Source organism: Trachypithecus francoisi, unplaced genomic scaffold (assembly GCF_009764315.1).
Source record: "Trachypithecus francoisi isolate TF-2019V2 unplaced genomic scaffold, Tfra_2.0 Lachesis_group10, whole genome shotgun sequence".
Lineage (NCBI taxonomy): Eukaryota > Metazoa > Chordata > Mammalia > Primates > Cercopithecidae > Trachypithecus > Trachypithecus francoisi.
In genome coordinates, this window is record NW_022681455.1 from 84946188 (window position 1) to 84968348 (window position 22161).

Below are 22161 nucleotides of genomic sequence, written 5' to 3' on the forward strand. Positions count from 1 at the left end.
TTGTTCTTTGTTTCCTTTGCTGTGCAGAAACTTTTTAGTTTGATGTAGGCCCATTTGTTTTTGTTTTTTAATTTTGTTGATTGTGCTTTTTTGGTGTGAAATCTAAAAATTCAGCACCAAGGCTGATGTCGAAGAGTTTGTTCCCTGTGTTTCTTCTAAAAGTTTTCCAGTTTCTGGTTTTACATTTAAGTGTTAATTCTTTTTGAGTTCATTTTTGTATATGGTATAAATGTTCAGTTTCATCCTTTTGCTCATAAATATCCACCTTTTCCAGCATCATTTATTGAAGAGACCATACTTTTCCCTTTGTGTATCTTGGTGCCCTTGTCAAAGATTGCTAACTGTATACACATGGGGTTATTTTTAGTTTCCTTGTTCTGTCCCATTGGTCTATGTGTCTTTTTAGGTCAATATAATACTCACTATTAGTATAGCTTTGTAATAGCTTGGAATGAAGACGTGTGATGCCTTTACCTTCATTCTTATTTCTTATGATTGTGTTGGCTATTTGGGGTCATTTGTGGTTTTATAGAAATTTGAAGGCCAGATGTCTTGGCTCACACCTGTAATCCCAGCACTTTGGGAGACTGAAGCAGGTGGATCACTTGAGGCCAGGAGTTTAAGACCAGCCTGGCCAACATGGCGAAAACGCTGTCTCTACTAAAAATACAAAAATTAGCCAAGTGTGGTGGCGCATACCTGTAATCTCAGCTGTTGAGGAGGCTGAGGCAAGAGAATTGCTTGAACCCAGGAGGTGGAGGTTGCAGTGAGCCAAGAGCACGCCACTGCACTCCAGCCTGAGCAACAGCGAGACTCTGTCTGAAAAAATATATATAAAATAAAATAAATTTTAGAATTTATTTCTATTTCTGTGAAAATTGACATTGGAATTTTAATAGGGATTACATTGTATCTGTAGATCACTTTGTGATCTGTAGTGTGGACATTTTATCAGTATTAGTCTTTTCAGCCCATGAACAAGGGATATCTTTCCATTTATTTGTGTCTTTTTCAGTTACATTCATCAATGTCTTATAGATTTTACCAAGCAGATCTTTCAGTTCCTTTGTTAAATAGAGTCATAAGAATTTTATACTTTTGATGCTATTATAAATTAGATTGTTTGCTTAACTTTTTTTCTCAGATTGTTTATTGTTAGTATGTAGAAACGCAACTAACTTTTATATGTTAATTTTGTGACCTCAACTTTACTGAATGAGTTTATTAGCTCTAACTCTTTTTGTATACTCTTCAGGGTTTTCTGTATATAAAATCACCTAATCTGCAAGCAGAGAGAATTATAATTCTTTGTTGCTGATGTGAGTGCTTTTTATTTCTTTTCCTTACCTAATTGCTCTTGTTGCAGGGCAGGTGAGCCCCCAGATTGGGGCTTATCCTGGGAAGGTTCATAGCTTCACTCAGGAAGAATTCAAATGCAAGGCAGTGGTAGAAGAAAACAGCTTTATTGAGCTGGCAGTGTTGCAGCTGTATGACTGCTCCTGTGGAGTGAGGCTCCCCTGTAGGCAGTGTGCTGAGAGGAGCAGTTCTGCAGTCATGTACTCATATACCCACTTTTCATTACATGCAAACTAAGGGGCAGTGTTTTTTCCCTTCAATTTTTTGGAAGAATTTGAGAAGGATGGACATTAATTAATCTTTAAATGTGTGATACCATTCACCCATGAAGTCATTTGGTCATGGGCTTTTTCTCATTGGATTTTTTATAACTGCTTTAATCTCCTTTCTTATTATTGGTCTGTTCAGTATTTCTGTTTCTTTGTGATTTAATCTTGGTGAGTCATTCATTTCTAAGAATCTATTTCTTCTGAGTTATCCAATTTGCTGTCATATGATTGTTCATAGTAGTCTCTTATTATTCTTTGTATTTGTGTGTTGTCAATTGCCATGACTCATTATGTATTTATTTATTTGAGACAGGGTCACACTCGGATGCCCAGGCCAAAGTGCAGTGGCATGATCATGACTCACTGCAGCCTCATCTTCCCAGGCTCAGGTGATTCTCCCATCTCCCAAGTAGCTGGGACTATAGGTGCATACCACCATGCTCAGCTAAGTTTTGTACTTTTTGGAGAGAGGGGTTTCACCATGTTGCCAAGGCTGGTCTCCAACTCCTGGGCTCCCAAAGCTCTGAGATTACAGGCATGAGCAAGTGCACACAGCCCATTTGTAATTTTTTGAGTCCTCTCTCTTTTTGTTCCTTTGTTTAATCTGGCCAAAAGTTTCTCAATTTTGTTTTCTTTGAAAAACTCCACTCAGTTTCTTTGATCTTTTCTATTGTCTTTCTAGTCTTTTTGTTCTAATTCTTATTATTTCCATAATTATGCTAACATTGGGATTGGGATTATTTTGTTCTTGTTCAAGTTTCTTGAGGAATTGAGTTAGATTGCTTATTCAACATCTTTTTTGTTCTTTTTATTTTTTGAGACGGAGTCTCACTCTGTCGCCCAGGCTGGAGTGCAGTGGTGCGATCTTGGCTCACTGCAAGCTCTGCCTCCCAGGTTCACGCCATTCTCCTGCCTTAGCTTCCCGAGTAGCTGGGACTACAGGTGCCCACCACCACGCCCGGCTAATTTTTTTGTATTTTTAGTAGAGATGGGGTTTCACTGTGTTAGCCAGGATGGTCTCGATCTCCTGACCTCGTGATCCACCCGCCTCGGCCTCCCAAAATGTTGGGATTACAGGCGTGAGCCATGGCGCCTGGCCTTTTTTTTTTTTCTTAATGTAGAACTTTATTATTATAAACTATTAGAACTGTTTTGATTGCGTCACACAAGTTTTGGTTTCTTGGGTTTCCAATTTCATTTGTCTCAGGGTAAGTTTAGATTTTTCTTTTGATTTCTTCTTTAACCCATTGATTTTTCTGGAGTGTGTTGTTTAATATTTACATATTTGTAAGTTTCCAATTTTCTTTCTGCTATTGATTTTCAGTTTTATATCAGTGCAATCAGAAAAAAAACTTGATATAATTTTAATCTTTATAAATTTGAAAAGACTTAGTGTTTTTTACTTTTGGTTTAACATGTGATCTATCCTGGAGAATATTTCATGTATTCTTAGAAGACTATATTCTCATATTGTTGGATGGGATATATATGTATATTTAGTCTATAGTGTTATAGGAGTGCACTGTTTTCTTAATTTTGTGCTTGAATGATCTATCCATTTTTAAGTAGGGTACTAACACTCTCTTTTGTTGTATTTCTGTGTATTTCTCCTTCCAGTTCTGTTAATGTTTGCCTTATATATTTAGGTATTCCAGTATTGGATATTGCATATGTCTATTTACTTGCTCTATCCTCTGGACAAATTAACCTATTCTTATATAGTTAACTCCTTTGTCTTTTGTGACAGATTTTGTCAGTCTGTTTTATCTAATGTAAGTATAACTACCCCTGCCTGCACTCTTTTGTTTATCATTTGTATGGAATAGCCTTTCCAGTTCTTTCACTTTTAGCCTATGTTTGTCCTTAAATCAAAAGTGAGTCTCTTGTAAGCAACCTGTCACTAGATTTTTAAAAATTCATTCAGCCACTCTCTGTTTTAAATCAGTTTTGTGCTGCTATATCAGAATATCACAGGGTATTTTATAAGGAAATGGGTGATTTATAAGGAATACAAGTTAGCCTATGATTCTGGAGGCAAGGAAGGCAGAGAGCGTGACATTGGCTTCTGGTGTAGACCTTTTTGCTGCATAATAACACGGCCAAAGGCATGAGTGGGAGAGAGCTCCCTTTTATAACAAAAGCACACTTGTGATAATTAACCCACTGCTGTGATAAGGACATTAATACATTAATGTAGGCAGAGCTCTCATGGCCTAATCACTTCTTAAAAGTCCCACTTCTTAATTCTATCACAGTGGCTATTAAATTTTAACCTAAATTTTGGAAGTGACATTCAGGGTCTGTTTATTGGATAATTTAATCTCTTTATATGTAATTATTGATGGGTAACTCTTATAAGTTTGTTTTCTATTTTGTTTCTTTTTTCCTCTTATGATTTGGTTATGTTAATTTTTTGTCTTGTTTTTGTTGTTTTTATATACTTTACTTTCTCTTTTTCTTGTATCTACTACAGTTTCTTTTTTTCCCCAGTGGTTATAAGAGTTTCATAAAACATCATATAACAGTCTAGTTTAAGATGATAATAATTCAACTTTTATGCATAGAAAAACCCTACAATTTTCCTCCCCTTCACACATTTTATACTATATGTGTCACATTTTAAAACTTTTTATATTTTGTATTCATTAACAAATTATCGTAGCTATACTTTTTAAAAATACTTTTGTTTTATAGTTCTTATACTAGAATTAAAAGTGATTTATGTACCACCATTACAGTATTTGAGTATCCTGAATTTCACTGTTAACCATTTCCAGTGATATTTGTAGTTTTACTGTTTTCATGTTTAGTTAGCATTTCGTCATTTCAATGTGAGTAATTCCCTTTAGTCCTTTAGCATTTCAAGACAGGTCTAGTGGTGATGAATTCCTTTAGCTTTTTTGTTTGGTGAGGGGGAAGGCCTTAAAATATCTTCATCTCTCTTTTATTTCTAAATGATGCTTTGTTGTGTGTAGCCTACTTAGTTGTCTTTTTTGTTTAATTTTCCTTCTTTCAGCACTTTTAATATATAGTATCACTCCCATTTGGCCTGTAAGGTTTCTCCTAAAAAATCTACTGATAACATTATAAAGTTTCCCTTGTATGTGAAGAATCTCTTATCTCATGCTGCTTTCATGATTCTTGCTTTGTCTTTGAATTTTGACAATTTAATTAAGATATGTCCCAGGGGAATCTTCATTAGGTTCTTCTTGCTGTAGGTGTTTTGAGCTTTATGAAACTGGTTGTTCATATCCTTTTCCAGATTTGGGGAGTTTTAAGACATTATATCTTTAATCTTTTTTTCCTCTTTCTTTCTTCTTCTGAAAATCCTAAAATATGTATAATTGTTCACTTTATGATATACTATACAGGCTATATGCTTCCTTCATGCTTTCATATTTTTTTCTAATTGATTACTTTCAAATGACCTGTCTTTAAGTTTGCTTTTTTTTTCTTTCATGATTGAGTCTCTTGTTAAAACTGTTACAGTTTTTTCAGTTCTTTCATCGTTCACTCTAGTTCCAAGATTTCTATTTTGTTCCTTTTAATGGTTTCTATTTCTCTATTAAAACTCTCATTTTGTTCAAGTATTGTATTATAAAACTTTTTAGTTATCTATTTGTGTTCTTCTGCATCTCACTGAAATTCTTTCAGATGATTGTTTTGAATTCTTCATCAGCCAACTTTCAGATCTCCATTTCTTTGGAGATGATTACTAGGACTTTTTAGTTTCCTTTGGTGATGATGGTTTGCCTGATTCTTTATAATCTGTGTAGGCTTATGTTTATGTCCCTGAATGTGAAGGAGCACACATCTCTTCCAGTCATTATAGACTAGTTTTGGAAAATAAATACTTTCTTCTTTCGGATCCTGAGCTGATGAGATTTTGACTAATACTGCAGTTGAGTGTGTTGGAGCCGTGTTACATGAGTGCTACTGGGTCTGCAGTGGGTTTTATGGTTGAGAGAACTATTAGCAGGGCATAGATAGTCATGGATCCTGTCTGTTCTCTGGGAAGACAACTTTCTTCAGGCTCGTGAGCATTGGGGCTGGTTCTAAGATAAGGAATTGTAGTTGTTTCTGCAGAGTCGGGTGCTAATAGAATTGATGTGGACAGTTGTGGCTTCTGCTGAGTCTCTGAGAGTGCTTTCATCCAGTCATTGAACAAGTCACTGATTGACATGCCTGACCCCTGATCACAGCTGAGCAGGTCTGGAACTGATTCATCGGGTTGCTATAGGATACACAGCTGAGACCAAAATCTCAGCTGTCTCTGGGCCCATGACGTGTCTCCCTCCAGGTTTCTGGGTGAGCAGGACTGTTCCCAGACCCTGGTTGACAGAAAGTAGACCTAGGTTACAAGGCTACTTTAAGATTCGTAGTGAGACTAATGTCAGCAAGTGTAGCTCCAGGGGCACAGATGTGTGTGTTTTCCAGCAGGTCCCAGGTTGAGCAAAGCTCCTGACCTGTGTCTGCATGAAACTGGAGCAAAGTTTCAGTGCCACTTAAGGATTCCCATTTGGGTCAGTGTTGACAGTTCTACATCCAGGGGCACAGATGGACGTTTTTTTCCTGAGGGTCTCTGTGCGGACAGGATTTTTTCCAGACCATGACTGAGAGGTGACAGAGACAGATTTTGCCTTATTCAGGGAGCACAGGCAGGACCAGGATCTTCAGACCTGTCACCTGAATCTCAGGTGGGAATGAATCCTCCTGGATTCTTGGAAGATTTTTTGAGTGGCAGGACCAAGGCCAAGTGAGCTGTAGCTAAATCTACAGTGGGATATGGCAGTGTTTTTGTTTTGTGTCCAGAACCATGATCAATAAGCCTACCCTTCGGTTCAGGACTTGTCCTCAAATTGTCCTCCTTGATCTTGGGCTCCAGCTGGGCATCAGAAATTCTGACCTGGCTCACAAAGCTCCCATAAAGGCAGTTGTGTTTGGCACGGCTGCCACATTATGTTGTGAGAAATATGCATGGGGGCCTCCTATTCTGTCATCTTGTTTATGCTTCTAATCCTATGTGTTTCCCTTTCTGAAATATATATCAAATTTGTCTGATTTTTAGATTCAAAAGTTCTGAAATAAAATGCTCACATGTACACATTGTATAAGATGTCAATTAGATTACTAGTGGGTACCACATATTTATTAATATGTTTGATTATAAGTTTAAATTTACTGCAAGCAAAAGAGAATTAAAGTTTATATTTTTTTAGTCTGTATTTAAATGATATATAATGTAATCCCAAATACTGACTTTACATTTCAGTAATTCTCACCATATTTTGCAACATTTATGTTGTTCCTGTATTAGGAAATAGAAAACTTTTTTTAGCTTCTAAAGACTTTATTATAGCCATTATATTTTATGTAAGCATAGCACCAGTATATTGATAACATGATAAATAAGTCTTCCTAGTGTCTTTTAAGTATTTATTCATTAAATTTTTTTCATTAGAGCTAATTATTAATGATTGTAATGCATTTCCTGTGACATTTTACTGCCATTTATTGAATGGCAATGATTCAAAATGCCTGTTCTTCATGGGTGCACAAAGTTGATAGTTGTAAATATCTAAAGCATTATTTTTTAATAGAATATCTATGATGTGCTTACTATTTTATGCACTAAAATTTGTCTTATTCTTGTTATTGATTCCATATGATTGTGTTTCTTTTTTTTCAGGTAGGTTTCCTTAGATCAGGTAATTGTATTTTTATTTTCAACCTTGATATTATGAACTGGGTGATAATTTTCAACTCTGTACACTTTAAGACAATATGATGTTTTATTTATATATAAATTAGCTATACGCCTGTTGCTTATAAAATACCACGTATTATTAATCTGTATAAATATTGCCGCTACTTTGTTTATGACTTATTTGTATATATATTTTTTCTTAGCTGTTAATGATTGCTTTATTCTGTCTAGATGAGTAGTTAAGGAAATAATCTTCAATTCACAATCTATTGTTTGGATCTATATAATTATGTGAGAGGAACACTTTTGTTCTTTGAAGGTGGTTTTTGAAACATAACTATTTCTTTTAAGTAGTCAAATTTTTAATGGTGAAAACATACAATCATCATCTCAAACATTTTTAAGTGTAGTTTATTAATGTTAAGTATAGTCATATTATTTTACAAGAGGTTTGTAGACCATTTTTATTTTACAAAAGTCAAAGTGAATACCCATTAAACAACAAATTGTCATTTCCACACTTCTCTGCAGCTCCTGAAGAGCACCATTCTGCTTAATGTTTCTATGAGTTTGGCTACTGTAGATACTTTATGTAAGTGTAATCAAACAGCGTCTCTTTCTTTTTGACTATCTTATTTCACCTAACGTAATGTCCTCAGAGTTTTTCTGTATTATAATACTTGTCAAAATGTCTCTGATTTTTAAGGCTCAGTAATGTTCTGTTGTGTATATGTGCCACATTTGTTTAATCGGCTCATCCAATAAGGGACATTTTGATTGCTTCCAGGTATTGTCTTTTGGGAGTAATGCTGCAGGGTACATGGGTGTGCAAACATCTATTCCATGTTCTGTTGTGAATATGTTTGGAATATTTTGGATAAACGGGCATAGTCCCATGTGTATGTTCTTGCTTTTTGTTGCCTCACCCTTTGATATGATATCCAAAGAATCATTGCCAAGACCAGTTTTCATGACCAAGCCTTCCCCTTTTGTATTCTTCTAGGAGTTTTATATTTATAGGTTTTATGTTTAAGTTTTGGTTCACTTTTTCAATTGATACAATGTTAATTGTACATATTTATGGGTACAATTTTATATATATATGTGTGTGTGTTATATAATGATCGTATCAGGGTGTTTAGTGCATAACCTCATGTATTTGGTAATTCTTTGTGGTGAGAACATTCAAAAGTTTCTCTTCTAGCTGTATTTTTTTTTTTTTTAAATTTTAATGTTTGTAGAGACAGGATCTCACTCTGTCACCCAGACTGAAGTGCAGTGGCACAGTTGTAGTTCACCGTAACTTCAAACTCTTGGGTTCAAGTGATCCTCCTGCCTCAGCTCCCCAAGTAGCTAGGACTACAGGCATGTGCCAACATGCCTGGCTAATTTTTAAGAATTTTTGCAGAGATAGGGTCTCATTACATTGTCCAGGCTGGCCTTGAACTCCTGACCTTAAGTAGTCCTCCTGCTTCAGCCTTCCAAAGTGCAGGTTGTAGACATGTAACACTGTGACTGGCCTTTTCTAGCTATTTTGTAATATGCAATACCCTTCTATTAACTATTGTTATCATACTGTGTAATAGAACACCAGAACTTATTTCTCCTATGTAATTGTAACTTAATACCTGTTAACCTCTTTCTATTCCTCCCCCTTCAGTCTCTGGTAACCACTGTTATACTCTCTGCTTATATCAACTTTTTTTCCTTTTAGACAGAGTCTAGCTCTGTCACCCAGGATGGAGTGCAGTGGCGTGATCTCAGCTGACTGCAACCTCTGCCTCCTGGGTTCAAGCTATTCTCCTGCCTCAGCCTCCTGAGTAGCTGGGATTACAGGCACGTGCCACTATGCCCAGCTAAGTTTTTGTATTTTTAGTAGAGATGGGGTTTCACTATATTGACCAGGCTGGTCTTGAACTCTTGAACTAAAATGATCTGCCCCCCACTTGGCCTCCCAAAGTGCTGCGATTAGAGATGTGAACCACTGTGCCCTGCCCCTCCACCCTTTCTCTTCTCTTCTCTTTCTCTCTTACTGTCTTTCTCTTTCTCTCTTTCTCTTTCTTTGTTTCTTTCTTTCTTTCTCTCTCTCTCTTTCTCTCTCTCCTTCCTTCCTTCCTTCCTTCCTTCCTTCCTTTCTCTCTCTCTCTCTCTTTCTTTTCTTTTCTTTTCTTTTTCTTGTTACTCATTTGAGTAAGACCATGAAGGGTTTATCTTTCTGTATATGGCCTGTTCACTTAACATAATATCTCATGGTTCATCCATGTTATTGCAAAGGACAGGATTTTATTCTTCTTTTAATGGCTGAATAATATTTCATTGTGCATTTACACCACATTTTCTTTATCCATTTATCTCTTCCTGTACATTTGGATTGATTTCATATCTTGGCTATTAGAAAGAGTGCTGCAGTAAACATGGGAAAGCAGCTGTGTTTTTGACACATTGATTTCCTTTCTTTTGGATATATTACCCAATAGTAGAATTGCTAAATCATATGACAGCTGTATTTTTAATTTTTCAGGAACCTCCATACTCTTCTATAGTGGCCATACTACTTTACAATCCCATCAACAGTATATATGTGTTCCTTTTTCTTCACATCCTCTCCAATACTTGTTTGAGTTATATTTTTTGTCTTTTTGGTTATAGTCATTTTAACTAGAGTGTGGTGGTATCTCATTGTGGTTTATATTTGCATTCCCTTGATGATTAGTGATGCTGAACATCTTTTTATGTACCTTTTGGGCATTTGTATGTCTTCTTTTCACTAATGTCTATGAAGGTCTGTGGCACATTTTTAATTGAATTGTATGTTTGTTTTATTTTCAGATTTCAGATTTCTTATATACTTGATATTAGCCTCTTGTCATTATGTATCATTTGTGAATATTTTCTCCTATTGTCTACGTTGTCTCTTCACTATGTTATGTCATTTCATATGCAAAAGTCTTTTAGGTTGATGTAATCTCATTTGCCTGTTTTTGCTTAGGTTGCCTTGGCTTTGAAGTCTTTCCGAGTCCAATGTTGTAGAGCATTTGCCCTGCTTTCATCTAATAGTTTCATAGTTTAGGGCATTACATTTAAGTCTATAATCCATTTTGAGTTGGTTTTGTATGTGATGAGAGTTAGGGGTCTAGTCTTACCCTTCTGCATATGGATACTCAATATTTCCTGTACCATTTATTAAAGAGATTGTCTTTTCCCCAAAGTGTGTTCTTGACATCTGTGTTGAAAATCAGTCAGCTTTAGGTGCATGAATTTATTTACAGACTCATTGGGCATATTGGTCTACGTGTTTGTTTTCATGCCAGTATAATGCTGTTTGGGGTACTGTAGCTTTGTAGTAAATTTTGAAGTCAGGTAGTGTGATGCCTTGAGCCTTGTTCCTTTTGCTCAGCATTGCTTTGGCTATTCAGGGTATTTTGTGGTTCCATGTACATTTAGTTTTTTGTTTTTTTTTTTTTTTCTATTTTTTTGAAGAAAGTCATTGGTATTCTGATAGAAATTGCATTAAATCTATAGGTCACTTTGGGTAGCATGCCCCTTTTAATAATTTTTTTTTTTTTAATACAAGTCTTGCTCTTGTCACCCGGGTTGGAGTGCAATGGCGCGATTTCGGCTCACTGCAATCTCCGCCTCCTGGATTCAAATAATTCTCCTGCCTCAGCCTCCCAAGTAGCTGGGATTACAGGCGCCCACCACCACACCCAGCTAATTTTTGTATTTTTTTTTTGGTAGAGACGGGGTTTCACCATGTTGGCCAGGCTGGTCTTGAACTTCTGACCTCAGGTGATCCACCCGTCTCAGCTTCCCAAAGTGCTGGGATTAAGGCATGAGCCACTGTGCCCGGCGCATTTTAATAATATTCTTCCAATATATAAACACAGTATATTTTCATCTATTCACGTGTATTTCATTTTTTCATCCATGTTTTATGATTTTCAGTATAGAGATCTTTCACTTTTTTATTTAAGTTTATTGCTGGGTATTTAATTTTTTGTAGTTATTTGTATGCACAAAAAAGTATTTGACAAACTTTAACTTTCTTTATAGTGAAAACTCTAAGCAAATTATGTATAGAAGGTATGTATCTCAACACAATAAATATGGCAAACCAGTGTTAATATACCAAACAGGGAAAAGATGAAAGCTTTTTCTCTGAGATCTGTAACATGATAAGGATACCCATTTTCACCACTCCTATTCAAGATAGTACTAGAAGTCCTAGCCAGAGTAATTAGTCAAGAGAAAGAAATAAAAGGCATCCAAATTGGAATGGAAAAATGAAATCGTCCTTGTTTACAGACAATATGACCTTGTATATAATAAAAGCATAAACATGACACCAAACAGCTGTTAGAACTAATAAACAAGTTCTGTAAAATCGCAGGATACAAAATCAACATAGAAATATCAGTGGCATCTCTGTATGCTGATAGAAAACCATCTGAAAAAGAAAATAGAAAATGCGAGTTACAGTAGCTATGAAAAATAAGTCAGTCCATTTTGAGTTCATGTTTGTAAATGTGCAAGATAAGGCCCAACTTTATTTTTTCCCCTGTGGATTTCCAGTGTTCCCAATCCTATTTGCTGAAGAGACTGTCCCTTTTCTCATTATGAATTCTTGGAACCCTTGTTGAATATAAGTTTACTATATACACGAGCATTTATTTCTGGACTCTTCAATCTGTTTCATCTTTTATTTATCTTTATGTCAATAGCACACTGTTTTGAGTACAATAGCTTTGTAGTATATTTTGAAATCCGAAAGTATGATGCCTCTTTGTTTTTCTTTCCCAAGATTGTTTATCCATCTGTGGAAGATTGTTTATCCATCTGTGGTCTCTTGAGATTCCATAGACATTTCAGATTATTTTAATACTTGTGCAAAAAGTTCCATTAATATTTTGATGAAGAGTACATTGAATCAGTAGATCACTTTAGATAGTATTGACATCTTAACAGTGTTGTCTTCAAAATCTTGAACAAGAGTATGTTTGAGAGTTTAATTTCCACATATTCTTGGACATGCCATTTTTCTTTCTGTTCTTCTAGTTTTATTCTGTTGTAGTAAGAAGTGATGCTTTGTGTTACTGTCATCTGCTTAAATTTGGTAAGACTTTTTTTGCAGCTTAACAAGTTGTCTATCAGTGATAATGTGCCATGTATGGTTACGGATATTGTGTATTCTGCTGTTGAATGGTTAGTTCTGTATATGACTGTTAGGTCTAATGGTCTGTAGTGTTGTTCAAGTCCTCTGTTTCCTTACTGATCTTTCATCTCTTTTATTCTTTCTGTTACTGAAGGTGGAGTATGAAAGTCTCCTACTACTATTGTACTGCTGGCTATTTATTGCTTCAATTCTGTAAAAGTTTGCTAGTTGCTGTATATATTTGAGAGGTGTGATGTTAGGTGCATATATGTTAATATTTATTATAGCTTCCTGGACAATGAACCCTTTTATAATTACATAACGTTCTTTCTTGTCTCTTGTAATATGTTTTGATGTAACATGTATTTTAACTAATATGACAGTATTTTACTTTGCACACTATTTTTTTCCATTCTTTCATGTTCAGCTTCTGTGTGTTCTTAGATCTGAAGTTGGTCTTCCCTAGAAAGCATGGAGTTAGATCTTGTTTCTTGAATTTATTCTGCCAAATTATGTCTTTTGAATTTATTCATTTATATATAAAGTAATTACTGAAAGGTATGACGCACCATTGCATTTTGTTCAATTTTTTGTTTTAGGTCTTTTATCTATTTTGGTCCTGTCTTCCTCTCTTGCTATCTCCCTTAGTGTTCTGTTGATTTTTGTAATGACATGTTTTAATTCCTTTCCCACATCTCTCTGTGTATCTATTACAGGTATTTGCTTTATGGTTACCATAGATATTATGTAAAACATCTAAAAGTTTTAACAGTTTACCTCAAGGTGCTAACCTTAATTGTATATAAAAATCCTGCCTCTTTATGAACTCTCCATTGTATTTTGTTGATATCACAAATTATATCACTTTATATTATGAATCCATTAGAACAGATTTATGGTTATTTTAAAGTGTTTGACTTTTCAAATCAATAGCAGATCTATGCACCATCATTATAATACAGAATATTTTATTTGTGTATATAATTACTGTTATCAGAACAGTTTGTATTTTTATATAATTTTGTGTTACTACTCACCATCGTTTTATTTTTCCATGTGAAGAACTGCCTCTACTTATCAGTTCTTTTAGAACAGATCTAGTGGATATGAATTCATTCAGCTTTTGTTGATTTTGAACATTCCTTATTTCAAAATTTTTAAAGGATAGTTTTGGCAGAAAACATTTTCTTGATTGGTAGTTGTCATTTTTCAGCACTTTGACTATATCATTCTTCAACTTTCTGACCTGTGAGATTGTTTGCTGAGATATTTGCTGGTCATCCTAGGAATGGGCCTTGCATATGCCAAGTCACAGGTTTTGTTTTTTTTGTTTCTGTCTTCTAAATTCTCTTTGTTTGTAACTTTTGAATCTCTGATTATAATGTGTCTTGTTGTGGGTCTCTTTGTGTTGCTACTAGTTACAGTTGGTAGAGTTTCATTAAATTTTAGGCCATTTTCTCCCTCAAATTTGGAAAATTCTCAGCCATCATTTCTTCAAATAAAGTTTCTACTCTTTTCTCTCTCTTTGCGTTTTAGAATTCTCGTTATGAGTAAATTGGCCTATTGGGAACAGGCCCCCAAATCTGGCCATAAACTGGCTCCAAAACTGACCGTAAACAAAATCTCTGCAGCACTGTGACATGTTTGTGATGGGCATGATGCCCACGCTGAAGGTTATGGGTTTCTGGAATCGGGGCAAGGAACACCTGGCCCACCCAGGGCAGAAAACTGCTTTAAAGGCGGTCTTAAACCACAAACAATAGCATTAGTGATCTGTGCCTTAAGGACATGCTCCTGCTGCAGATAACTAGCCATAGCCCATCCCTTTATTTCAGCCCATCCGTTTGTTTCCTGTAAGGAATACTTTTAGTTAGTCTATAATCTATAGAAACAATGCTTATCACTGGCTTGCTGTCAGTAAATATGTGGGTAAATCTCTGTTCGGGGCTCTCAGCTCTGAAGGCTGTGAGACCCCAGATTTCCCCCTCCACATGCTATATTTCTGTGTGTGTGTGTCTTTAATTCCTCTAGTGCTGCTGGGTTAGGGTCCCCACGACCGAGCTGATCTCAGCATTGGTCTACTTGATAGTATCCCATTAGTCTCTTAGACACTCTGTTTTTTTCTTTTTGCTGTCCTGACCATATATTTTCAAATGACCTATTATCAAGCTTGTTGGGTTATTTTTCTGTTAGATCAAGTCTGTGGTTGAACCCTCTAGTGAATCCTTAAATTTAGTTATTTTTCAGCTCCATACTTTGTGTTTTTACAGTTCTAATCTTTGTTCATAAGCTCATTTTCTTCATGCATTTTTGTCTTCTTTTGTTTGTCTATGTTCTTCTTACCTTGTTGAGCATCTTTAAAATAGATATTTTGCTAGGCACAGTGGCATGTGCATTTAATCCCAGCTACTTTGGAGGCTAAGGCAGGAGGATCGCTTGAAGCCAGCCTGGGCAGTATTGCAAGACCCTGTGTCTAAGGTTTTTTTTTTGTTTTAAAATTAGTTGTTGTGGCATGTGTCTGTAGTCTCAGTGACTCAGGAGGCTGTGTCAGGAGGATTGCTTTACCCTAGGAATTTGAGGCTAGGCTACATTGAGCTATGATTGTACCAGTGTACTCCAGTCTGAGGGACAGAGTAAGACCCCATTTTTTTCTGTTTCTTTTTTTTTTTTTTTTTTTTTGACTTTTATTTTAGATTCAAGGTAGACATGTGTTGGTTCATTACATGGGTATATTGCAAGACACTGGTTTGATGTCTGAATGATCCCATCACCCAGATAATGAGCATAGTGCCCAATAGATAGTTTTCCAGCCCTTGCTTCCTCCCTTTACTGCTCCCTATGAGTCCCCATTGTGTCTTTTCCCCATCTTTATGTTCATACGTACCCAATGATTAGTTCCCACTTATAAGAACATGGTCTTTGGTTTTCTATTCTTGTGTCAATTTACTTAGGATAATAGCCACATTCATGTTGCTGCAAAGGACATGAGTTTTTGTTTTTTTATGACTGCATAGTATTCCACAGTGTATACGTACCACATTTTCTTTAACCAGTCCATCATTGATGGACACCTAGGCTGAGTTCACGTTTTTACTATTGTGAATAGTGCTGCGATGAACATAGGAGTGCATTGACTTTTTGGTAGAACAATTCATTTTCCATTGGGTGTGTACTGAGTAATAGAATTGTTGGGTCAAATGGTAGTTCTGAGTTCTTTCAGAAATCTCCAAACTGTTTTTCACAGTGACTGAGCTAATTTACTTACATTCCCATCAGCAGTGTATAAGTATTATCTTTACTGCTGGCACTTGCCAGCATCTGTTTTTTGACTTTTCAATAATCACTATTCTGAGTGGTGTAGATGGTATCTCAGTGTGGTTTTGATTTGCATTTTTCTGATGGGTAGTGATGTATAACATTTTTTCATATGCTTGTTGGCTGCTTGTATGTCTTCTTTTGAGAAGTGTCTGCTCTTGCCCTTTACCCACTTTTTAATGGGTTTTTTTTCTTGTTAATTTAAATTTCATATGGATTCTGGAATTAGGCCTTTGTCAGGTACATAGTTTGTGAATGTCTTCTCCCATTCTGTAGGTTGTCGATTCTGTTCACAGTTTCATTTGCTGCGCAGAAACTCTTTAATTAGGTCCCATTTGTCAATTTTTGTTTTTGTTACAATTGCTTTTGAAGACTTAGCCATAAATTCTTTCCCAAAGTCAATGTCTAGAATGGTATTTGCCAGATTTTCTTCTAGTATTTTTAGTTTTTTTAGGTTCTGAATTTAAATCTTTAATCATCTTGAGTTAACTTTTATATATGGTGAAATGTAGCAGTCTATGTTCATTTGTCTGCATGTGGTTAGTCAGTCATCCCAGAACCATTTATTAAATAGGGAGTCCTTTCACTATTGCTTGTTTTTGTTGACTTTGTGGGACATCAGATGATTGTAAGTGTGTGCCTCTATTTATTTCTGGGTACTCTGTTCTCTTCCATTGGTCTATGTGTCCTTTTTTAAGAAAATTTGTTTTTCTTTATTTCCTCAAAAAAAAAAGATGGGGGATACATTTGCAGAACATGCAGGTTTGTTGCATAGGTATATGTGTGCCATGGTGGTTTGCTGCACCTCTTGACCCATCCTCTATGTTCTCTCCCCTCAACCCCCAACCCCCACCAGGCCCTGGTGTGTGTTGCTCTCCTCCCTGTGTCCATATGTTCTCATTGTTCAGCTCCCACTTATAAGCGAGAGCATGCAGTGTTTTGGTTTTCCGTCCCTGTGTTAGTTTGCTGAGGATGATGGCTTCCAGCTTCATCCATGTCCCTGCAAAGGACATGATCTCATTCCTTTTTATGGCTACATAGTATTCCGTGGTGTTTATGTACCACATTTTCTTTATCCATTCTATCATTGATGGGTATTTGGGTTGGTTCCATGTCTTTGCTATTATAGATAGTGCTGCAACAAACATACATGTGCATGTGTCTTTATAGTAGAATGATTTATATTCCTTTGGGTATATACCCAGTAATGGGATTGCTGGGTCAAATAGTATTTCTGATTCTTGATCCCTGAAGAATCACCACACTGTCTTCCACAGTGGTTGAACTAATTTACATTCCAACTAACAGTGTAAAAGCGTTTCCATTTCTCCACAGCCTGGCCAGCATCTGTTGTTTCTTGACTTTTTTTTTTTTTTTTTTTTTTTTTTTTTTTGTTTGTTTGTTTTTTGAGACAGAGTCTTGCTCTGTCACCCAGGCTGGAGTGCAGTGGCCGGATCTCAGCTCACTGCAAGCTCCGCCTCCCGGGTTCACGCCATTCTCCCGCCTCAGCCTCCGGAGTAGCTGGGACTACAGGCGCCCGCCACCTCGCCCGGCTAGTTTTTTGTATTTTTAGTAGAGACGGGGTTTCACCGTGTTAGCCAGGATGGTCTTGATCTCCTGACCTCGTGATCCACCCGTCTCGGCCTCCCAAAGTGCTGGGATTACAGGCTTGAGCCACCGCGCCCGGCCGTTTCTTGACTTTTTAATGATTGTCATTCTGACTGGCATGAGGTGGTGTCTCATTATGGTTTTGATTTGCATTTATCAGATGATCAGTGATGTTGAGATGTTTTTCACATGTTTGTTGGCTGCGTAAATGTCTTTTTTAAAGAAGTGTCTGCTCATATTCTTTGCCCACTTTTTAATGGGGTTGTTTATTTTTTTCTTGTAAATTTGTTTAAGTCTCTTGTAAATTCTGGATATTAGACCTTTGTCAGGTGGATGGATTGTAAACATTTTCTCCCATTCTGTAGGTAACCAGCCTTTTAGTTTAATTAGATCCCATTTGTCAATTTTGTTTTTGTTGCCATTGCTTTTGGTGTTTTAGTCATGAAGTCTTTGCCCATGTCTATGACCTCAGTAGTATTGACAAGATCTTCTTCTAGGGTTTTTATGGTTTTGGGTTTTACATTTAAGTCTTTAGTCCATCTTGAGTTAGTTTTTGTATAAGGTGTAAGAAAAGGGTTCAGTTTCTGTTTTCTGCATATGGCTAGTCAGTTTTCCCAGCACCATTTATTAAATAGGGAATCCTTTCCCCATTGCTTGTTTTTGTCAGGTTTGTTGAAAATCAGATGGTTGTAGATGTGTGGTGTTATTTCTGAGGTCTCTGTTCTGTTTCATTGGTCTATATATCTGTTTTGGTACCAGTACCATGCTGTTTTGGTTACTATGGCCTTTTAGTATAATTTGAAGTCAGGTAGCGTGATGCCTCCAACTTTGTTCTTTTTACTTAGGATTGTCTTGGCTGTATGGGGTCTTCTTTGATTCCATATGAAATTTAAAGTAGTTTTTTTTCCAATTCTGTGAAGAATGTCAATGGTAGTTTGATGGGAATAGTATTTAATCTGTAAATTACTTTGGGCAGCATGACCATTTTCACAATGTTTATTCTTCCTATCCATGAGGATGGAATATTTTTCCATTTGCTTGTGTCCTCTCTTATTTTCTTGAGCAGTGGTTTGTAGTTCTTCTTGAAGAGTTCCTTCACATCCCTTGTTAGCTGTATTCCTAGATATTTTACTCTCTTTGTAGCAGTTGTGAATGGGAGTTTATTCATGATTTGACTCTCTGCTTGTCTATTGTTGTTGTAAAGGAGTGCTTGGATTTTTGCAAATTGATTTTGTATCCTGAGACTTTTCTGAAGTTGCTTATCAGTTTAAGGAATTTTTTGGCTGAGATGACTGAGTTTTCTAAATATAAAATTATGTCATCTGCAAACAGAGACAAATTGACTTCCTCTCTTCCTATTTGAATATGCTTTATTTCTTTCTCTTTCCTGATTGCCCTGGCGAGAACTTTGAATACTATGTTGAATAGGAGTGGTGAGAAACGGCATCCTTGTCTTGTACTGATTTTCAAAGGGAATACTTCCAGCTTTTGCTCATTCAATATGATACTGGCTATGGGTTTGTCATAAATAGCTCTTACTATTTTCAGATATGTTCCATCAATACCTAGTTTATTGAGAGTTTTTAACATGAAGGAATGTTAAATTTTATCAAAGGCCTTTTCTGTATCTATTGAGATAATCATGTGGTTTTTGTCTTTGGTTCTGTTTATGTGATGGATTACATTTACTGATTTGCTTATGTTGAACCAACCTTCCATCCCAGGGAAGAAGCCAACTTGATCATGATGGATAAGTTTTTTGATGTGCTGCTGGATTCAGTTTGCTAGTATCTTATTGAGGGTTTTCACATGAGTGTTCATCAGGGATATTAGCCTGAAGTTTTCTTTTTTTGTTGTCTCTCTTCCCAGTTTTGGTACCAGGATGATGCTGGCTTCATAAACTGAGTTATTGAGGAGTCCCTCCTTTTCAATTGTTTGGAATAGTTTCAGAAGGAATGGTACCAGCTCCTCATTGTACTTCTGGTAGAATTCTGCTGTAAATCCATCTGGTCCTGAGCAATTTTTGGTTGGTAGGCTATTATTACTTCAGTTTCAGAACTTGTTATTGGTCTATTCAGGGATTTGACTTCTTCCTGGTTTAGTCTTGGAGAGTGTATGTGTCCAGGAATTTATCCATTTCTTCTGGGTTTTCTAGTTTACTCGTGTAGAGGTATTTGTGGTATTCTCTGGTGGTAATTTTTATTTCTGTGAGGTCAGTGGTGATATCCCCTTTATCATTTTTTATTGTGTCCATTTGATTCTTTTCTCTTTTCTAATTTGTTAATCTAGCTAGCAGTCAATCTATTTTGTTAACTTTTTCAAAAAACTAGCTCCTGGGTTCATTTATTTTTTGGAGGGTTTTTCATGTCTCTATCTCCTTCAAGTCTGCTCCGATCTTGATTATTTCTTGTCTTCTGCTAACTTTTGGATTAGTTTGCTCTTGCCTCTCTAGCTCTTTTAATTGTAATATTAGGGTGTTTATTTGAGATTTTTTTAGCTTTCTGTTGTGAGCATTTAGTGCTATAAATTTCCCTCTTAACACTGCTTTACCTGCATCCTAGAGATTCTGGTACATTGTCTCTTTGTTCTCATTGGTATCAAATAACTTCTTGATTTCTGCCTTAATTTCATTATTTTCCCAGGAGTCATGCAGGAGCAGGTTCTTCAATTTTCATGTAATTTTGTGGTTTTGAGTGAGTTTCTTAATCGTGAGTTCTAATTTGTTTGCAATGTGGTCTGTGAGACTGTTTGTTATGATTTAAGTTATCTTGTATTTGCTGAAGAGTGTTATACTTCCAATTATGTGGTCAATTTTAGAATAAGTGTCATCTGGTACCAAGAATAATGTATATTCTGTTGATCTGGAGTGGAGAGTTCTGTAGATGTCTATTAGGTCCACTTGATCCAGGACTGAGTTTAAGTCTTGAATATCCTTGCTAATTTTCTGTCTCGTTGATCTGTCTAATATTGACAGTGGAGTGTTAAAGTCTCCCACTATTATTGTGTGGGAGTCTGCATCTCTTTGTAAGTCTCTAAGAGCTTGTTTTATGAATATGGGTGCTCCTGTACTGGGTGCATATATATTTAGAATAGTTAACTCTTCTTGTTGAGTTGTTCCCTTTACCATTATGTAATGCTCTTCTTTGCCTTTTTTGATATTTGTTGGTTTAAAGTCTATTTTATCAGAGACTAGAATTGTAACCCCTGCTTTTTTTTTTCTTTCTATTTGCTTGGTAAATTTTCCTTTATCCCTTTATTTTGATATTTGATATATGTGTCTTTGCACATGAGATGTGTGTCCTGACAGCATACCAATTGGTCTTGACTCTTTATCCAATTTGTAAGTCTGTGTCTTTTAATTGAGACGTTTAGCCCATATATATTTAAGGCTAGTATCATTATGTGTGAATTTGATCCCATCATCATGATGCTATTTGGCTGTTTTGCACACTAGTTGATGCAGTTTCTTCATAGTGTCATTAGTCTTTATGCTTTTGTGTTTTTCCAGTGGCTTTTACCAGTTTTTCCTTTCCATATTTAGTACTTCTTTCAGTAGCTCTTGCAAGGCAGGCATGGTGGTAATGGAATGCCTCAGCATTTGCTTGTCTGGAAAGGATTTTATTTCTCCTTCATTTATGAAGCTTAGTTTGGCCAGATATGAAATCTGGGTTGAAAATTCTTTTCTTTAAGGATGTTGAATATTGGCCCCCAATCTCTTCTGGCTTATAGAGTTTCTGCTGAGAGGCCTACTGTTAGTCTGATAGACTTCCCTTTTTAGGTGACCTGGCCTTTCTGGCTGCCCTTAACATTGTTTTCTTCATTTCGACCTTGGAGAATCTGATGAGTATGTGTCTTGGGGTTGATGTTCTCATGGAGTATCTTAGTAGTGGTCTCTGTATTTCCTGAATTTGCATGTTGGCCTGCCTTCTAGGTTAGGGAAGTTTACCTGGATAATATCCTGAAGTATATTTTCCAGCTTGTTTCCATTCTCCTCATCTTTTTCAGGTACTCCAATCAATCATAGGTTCAGTCTTTTTGTGAAGTCACGTATTTCTTGGAGGCTTCGTTCATTCCTTTTTATTATTTTTTTCTCTAGTCTTGTCTACATGCCTTATTTCAGCAAGGTGGTCTTCAAATGCTGATGTCCTTTCTTCTGTCTGGTTGGTTTGGCTATTGATACTTGTGTGTGCTTCATGAAGTTCTCATGCTGTGTTTCTCAGCTCCATCAGGTCATTTATGTTCCTCTCTAAACTGTTTAGTTAGCAGCTCCTCTAACCTTTTATCAAGATTTTTAGCTTCTTTGCATTGGGTTAGAACATGCTCCTTTAGCACAGTGTAGTTTTTTATTACCCATCTTGTGAGGTCTACTTCTGTCAAGTCTTCTGTCTCATCCTCTGTCCAGTTCTATGCCCTTGATGGAGAGATGTTGCAATCATTTGGAGAAGAGACACTCTGGCTTTTTGGATTTTCAGCATTTTTTTGTTGATTCTTTCTCCTCTCTGTGAGTTTGTCTAGTTTTGATCTTTAAGGCTGCTGACCCTTGGATGGGGTTTTTGTGGGGCCTTTTGTTGTTGTTGATGCTGTTGTGTTGCTTTCTGTTGGTTTTTCTTTCAATGGTCAGGTCCCACTTCTATAGGACTACTGCGGTTTTCTGGGGGTTTACTTTGGCCCTGTTCATCTAGTTCACTCCTGTGCCTGGAGATGTCACTCAGGGAGGCTGGAGAACAGCAAAGATGGGTGCTTGCTCCTTCTGG

At 36.3% G+C, this 22161-nt stretch overlaps 1 protein-coding gene across 6 annotated transcripts in view; it reads left to right on the plus strand.

Moving 5' to 3' along the window:
• Nucleotides 1–22161, plus strand: part of LOC117087718 (zinc finger protein 85-like) — a 62692-nt gene that overhangs the window by 32217 nt on the left and 8314 nt on the right. The window contains exon 1 of one of the 6 annotated variants that reach the window (XM_033218272.1): nucleotides 7867–7924. The exons of the other annotated variants lie outside the window; for them this stretch is intronic. Coding sequence (XP_033074163.1) covers nucleotides 7897–7924 — 28 coding nt within the window. The 5' untranslated portion in view covers nucleotides 7867–7896. Of the gene's footprint in view, nucleotides 1–7866; nucleotides 7925–22161 lie in introns of those variants that run through there. 6 annotated transcript variants of the gene reach the window in all.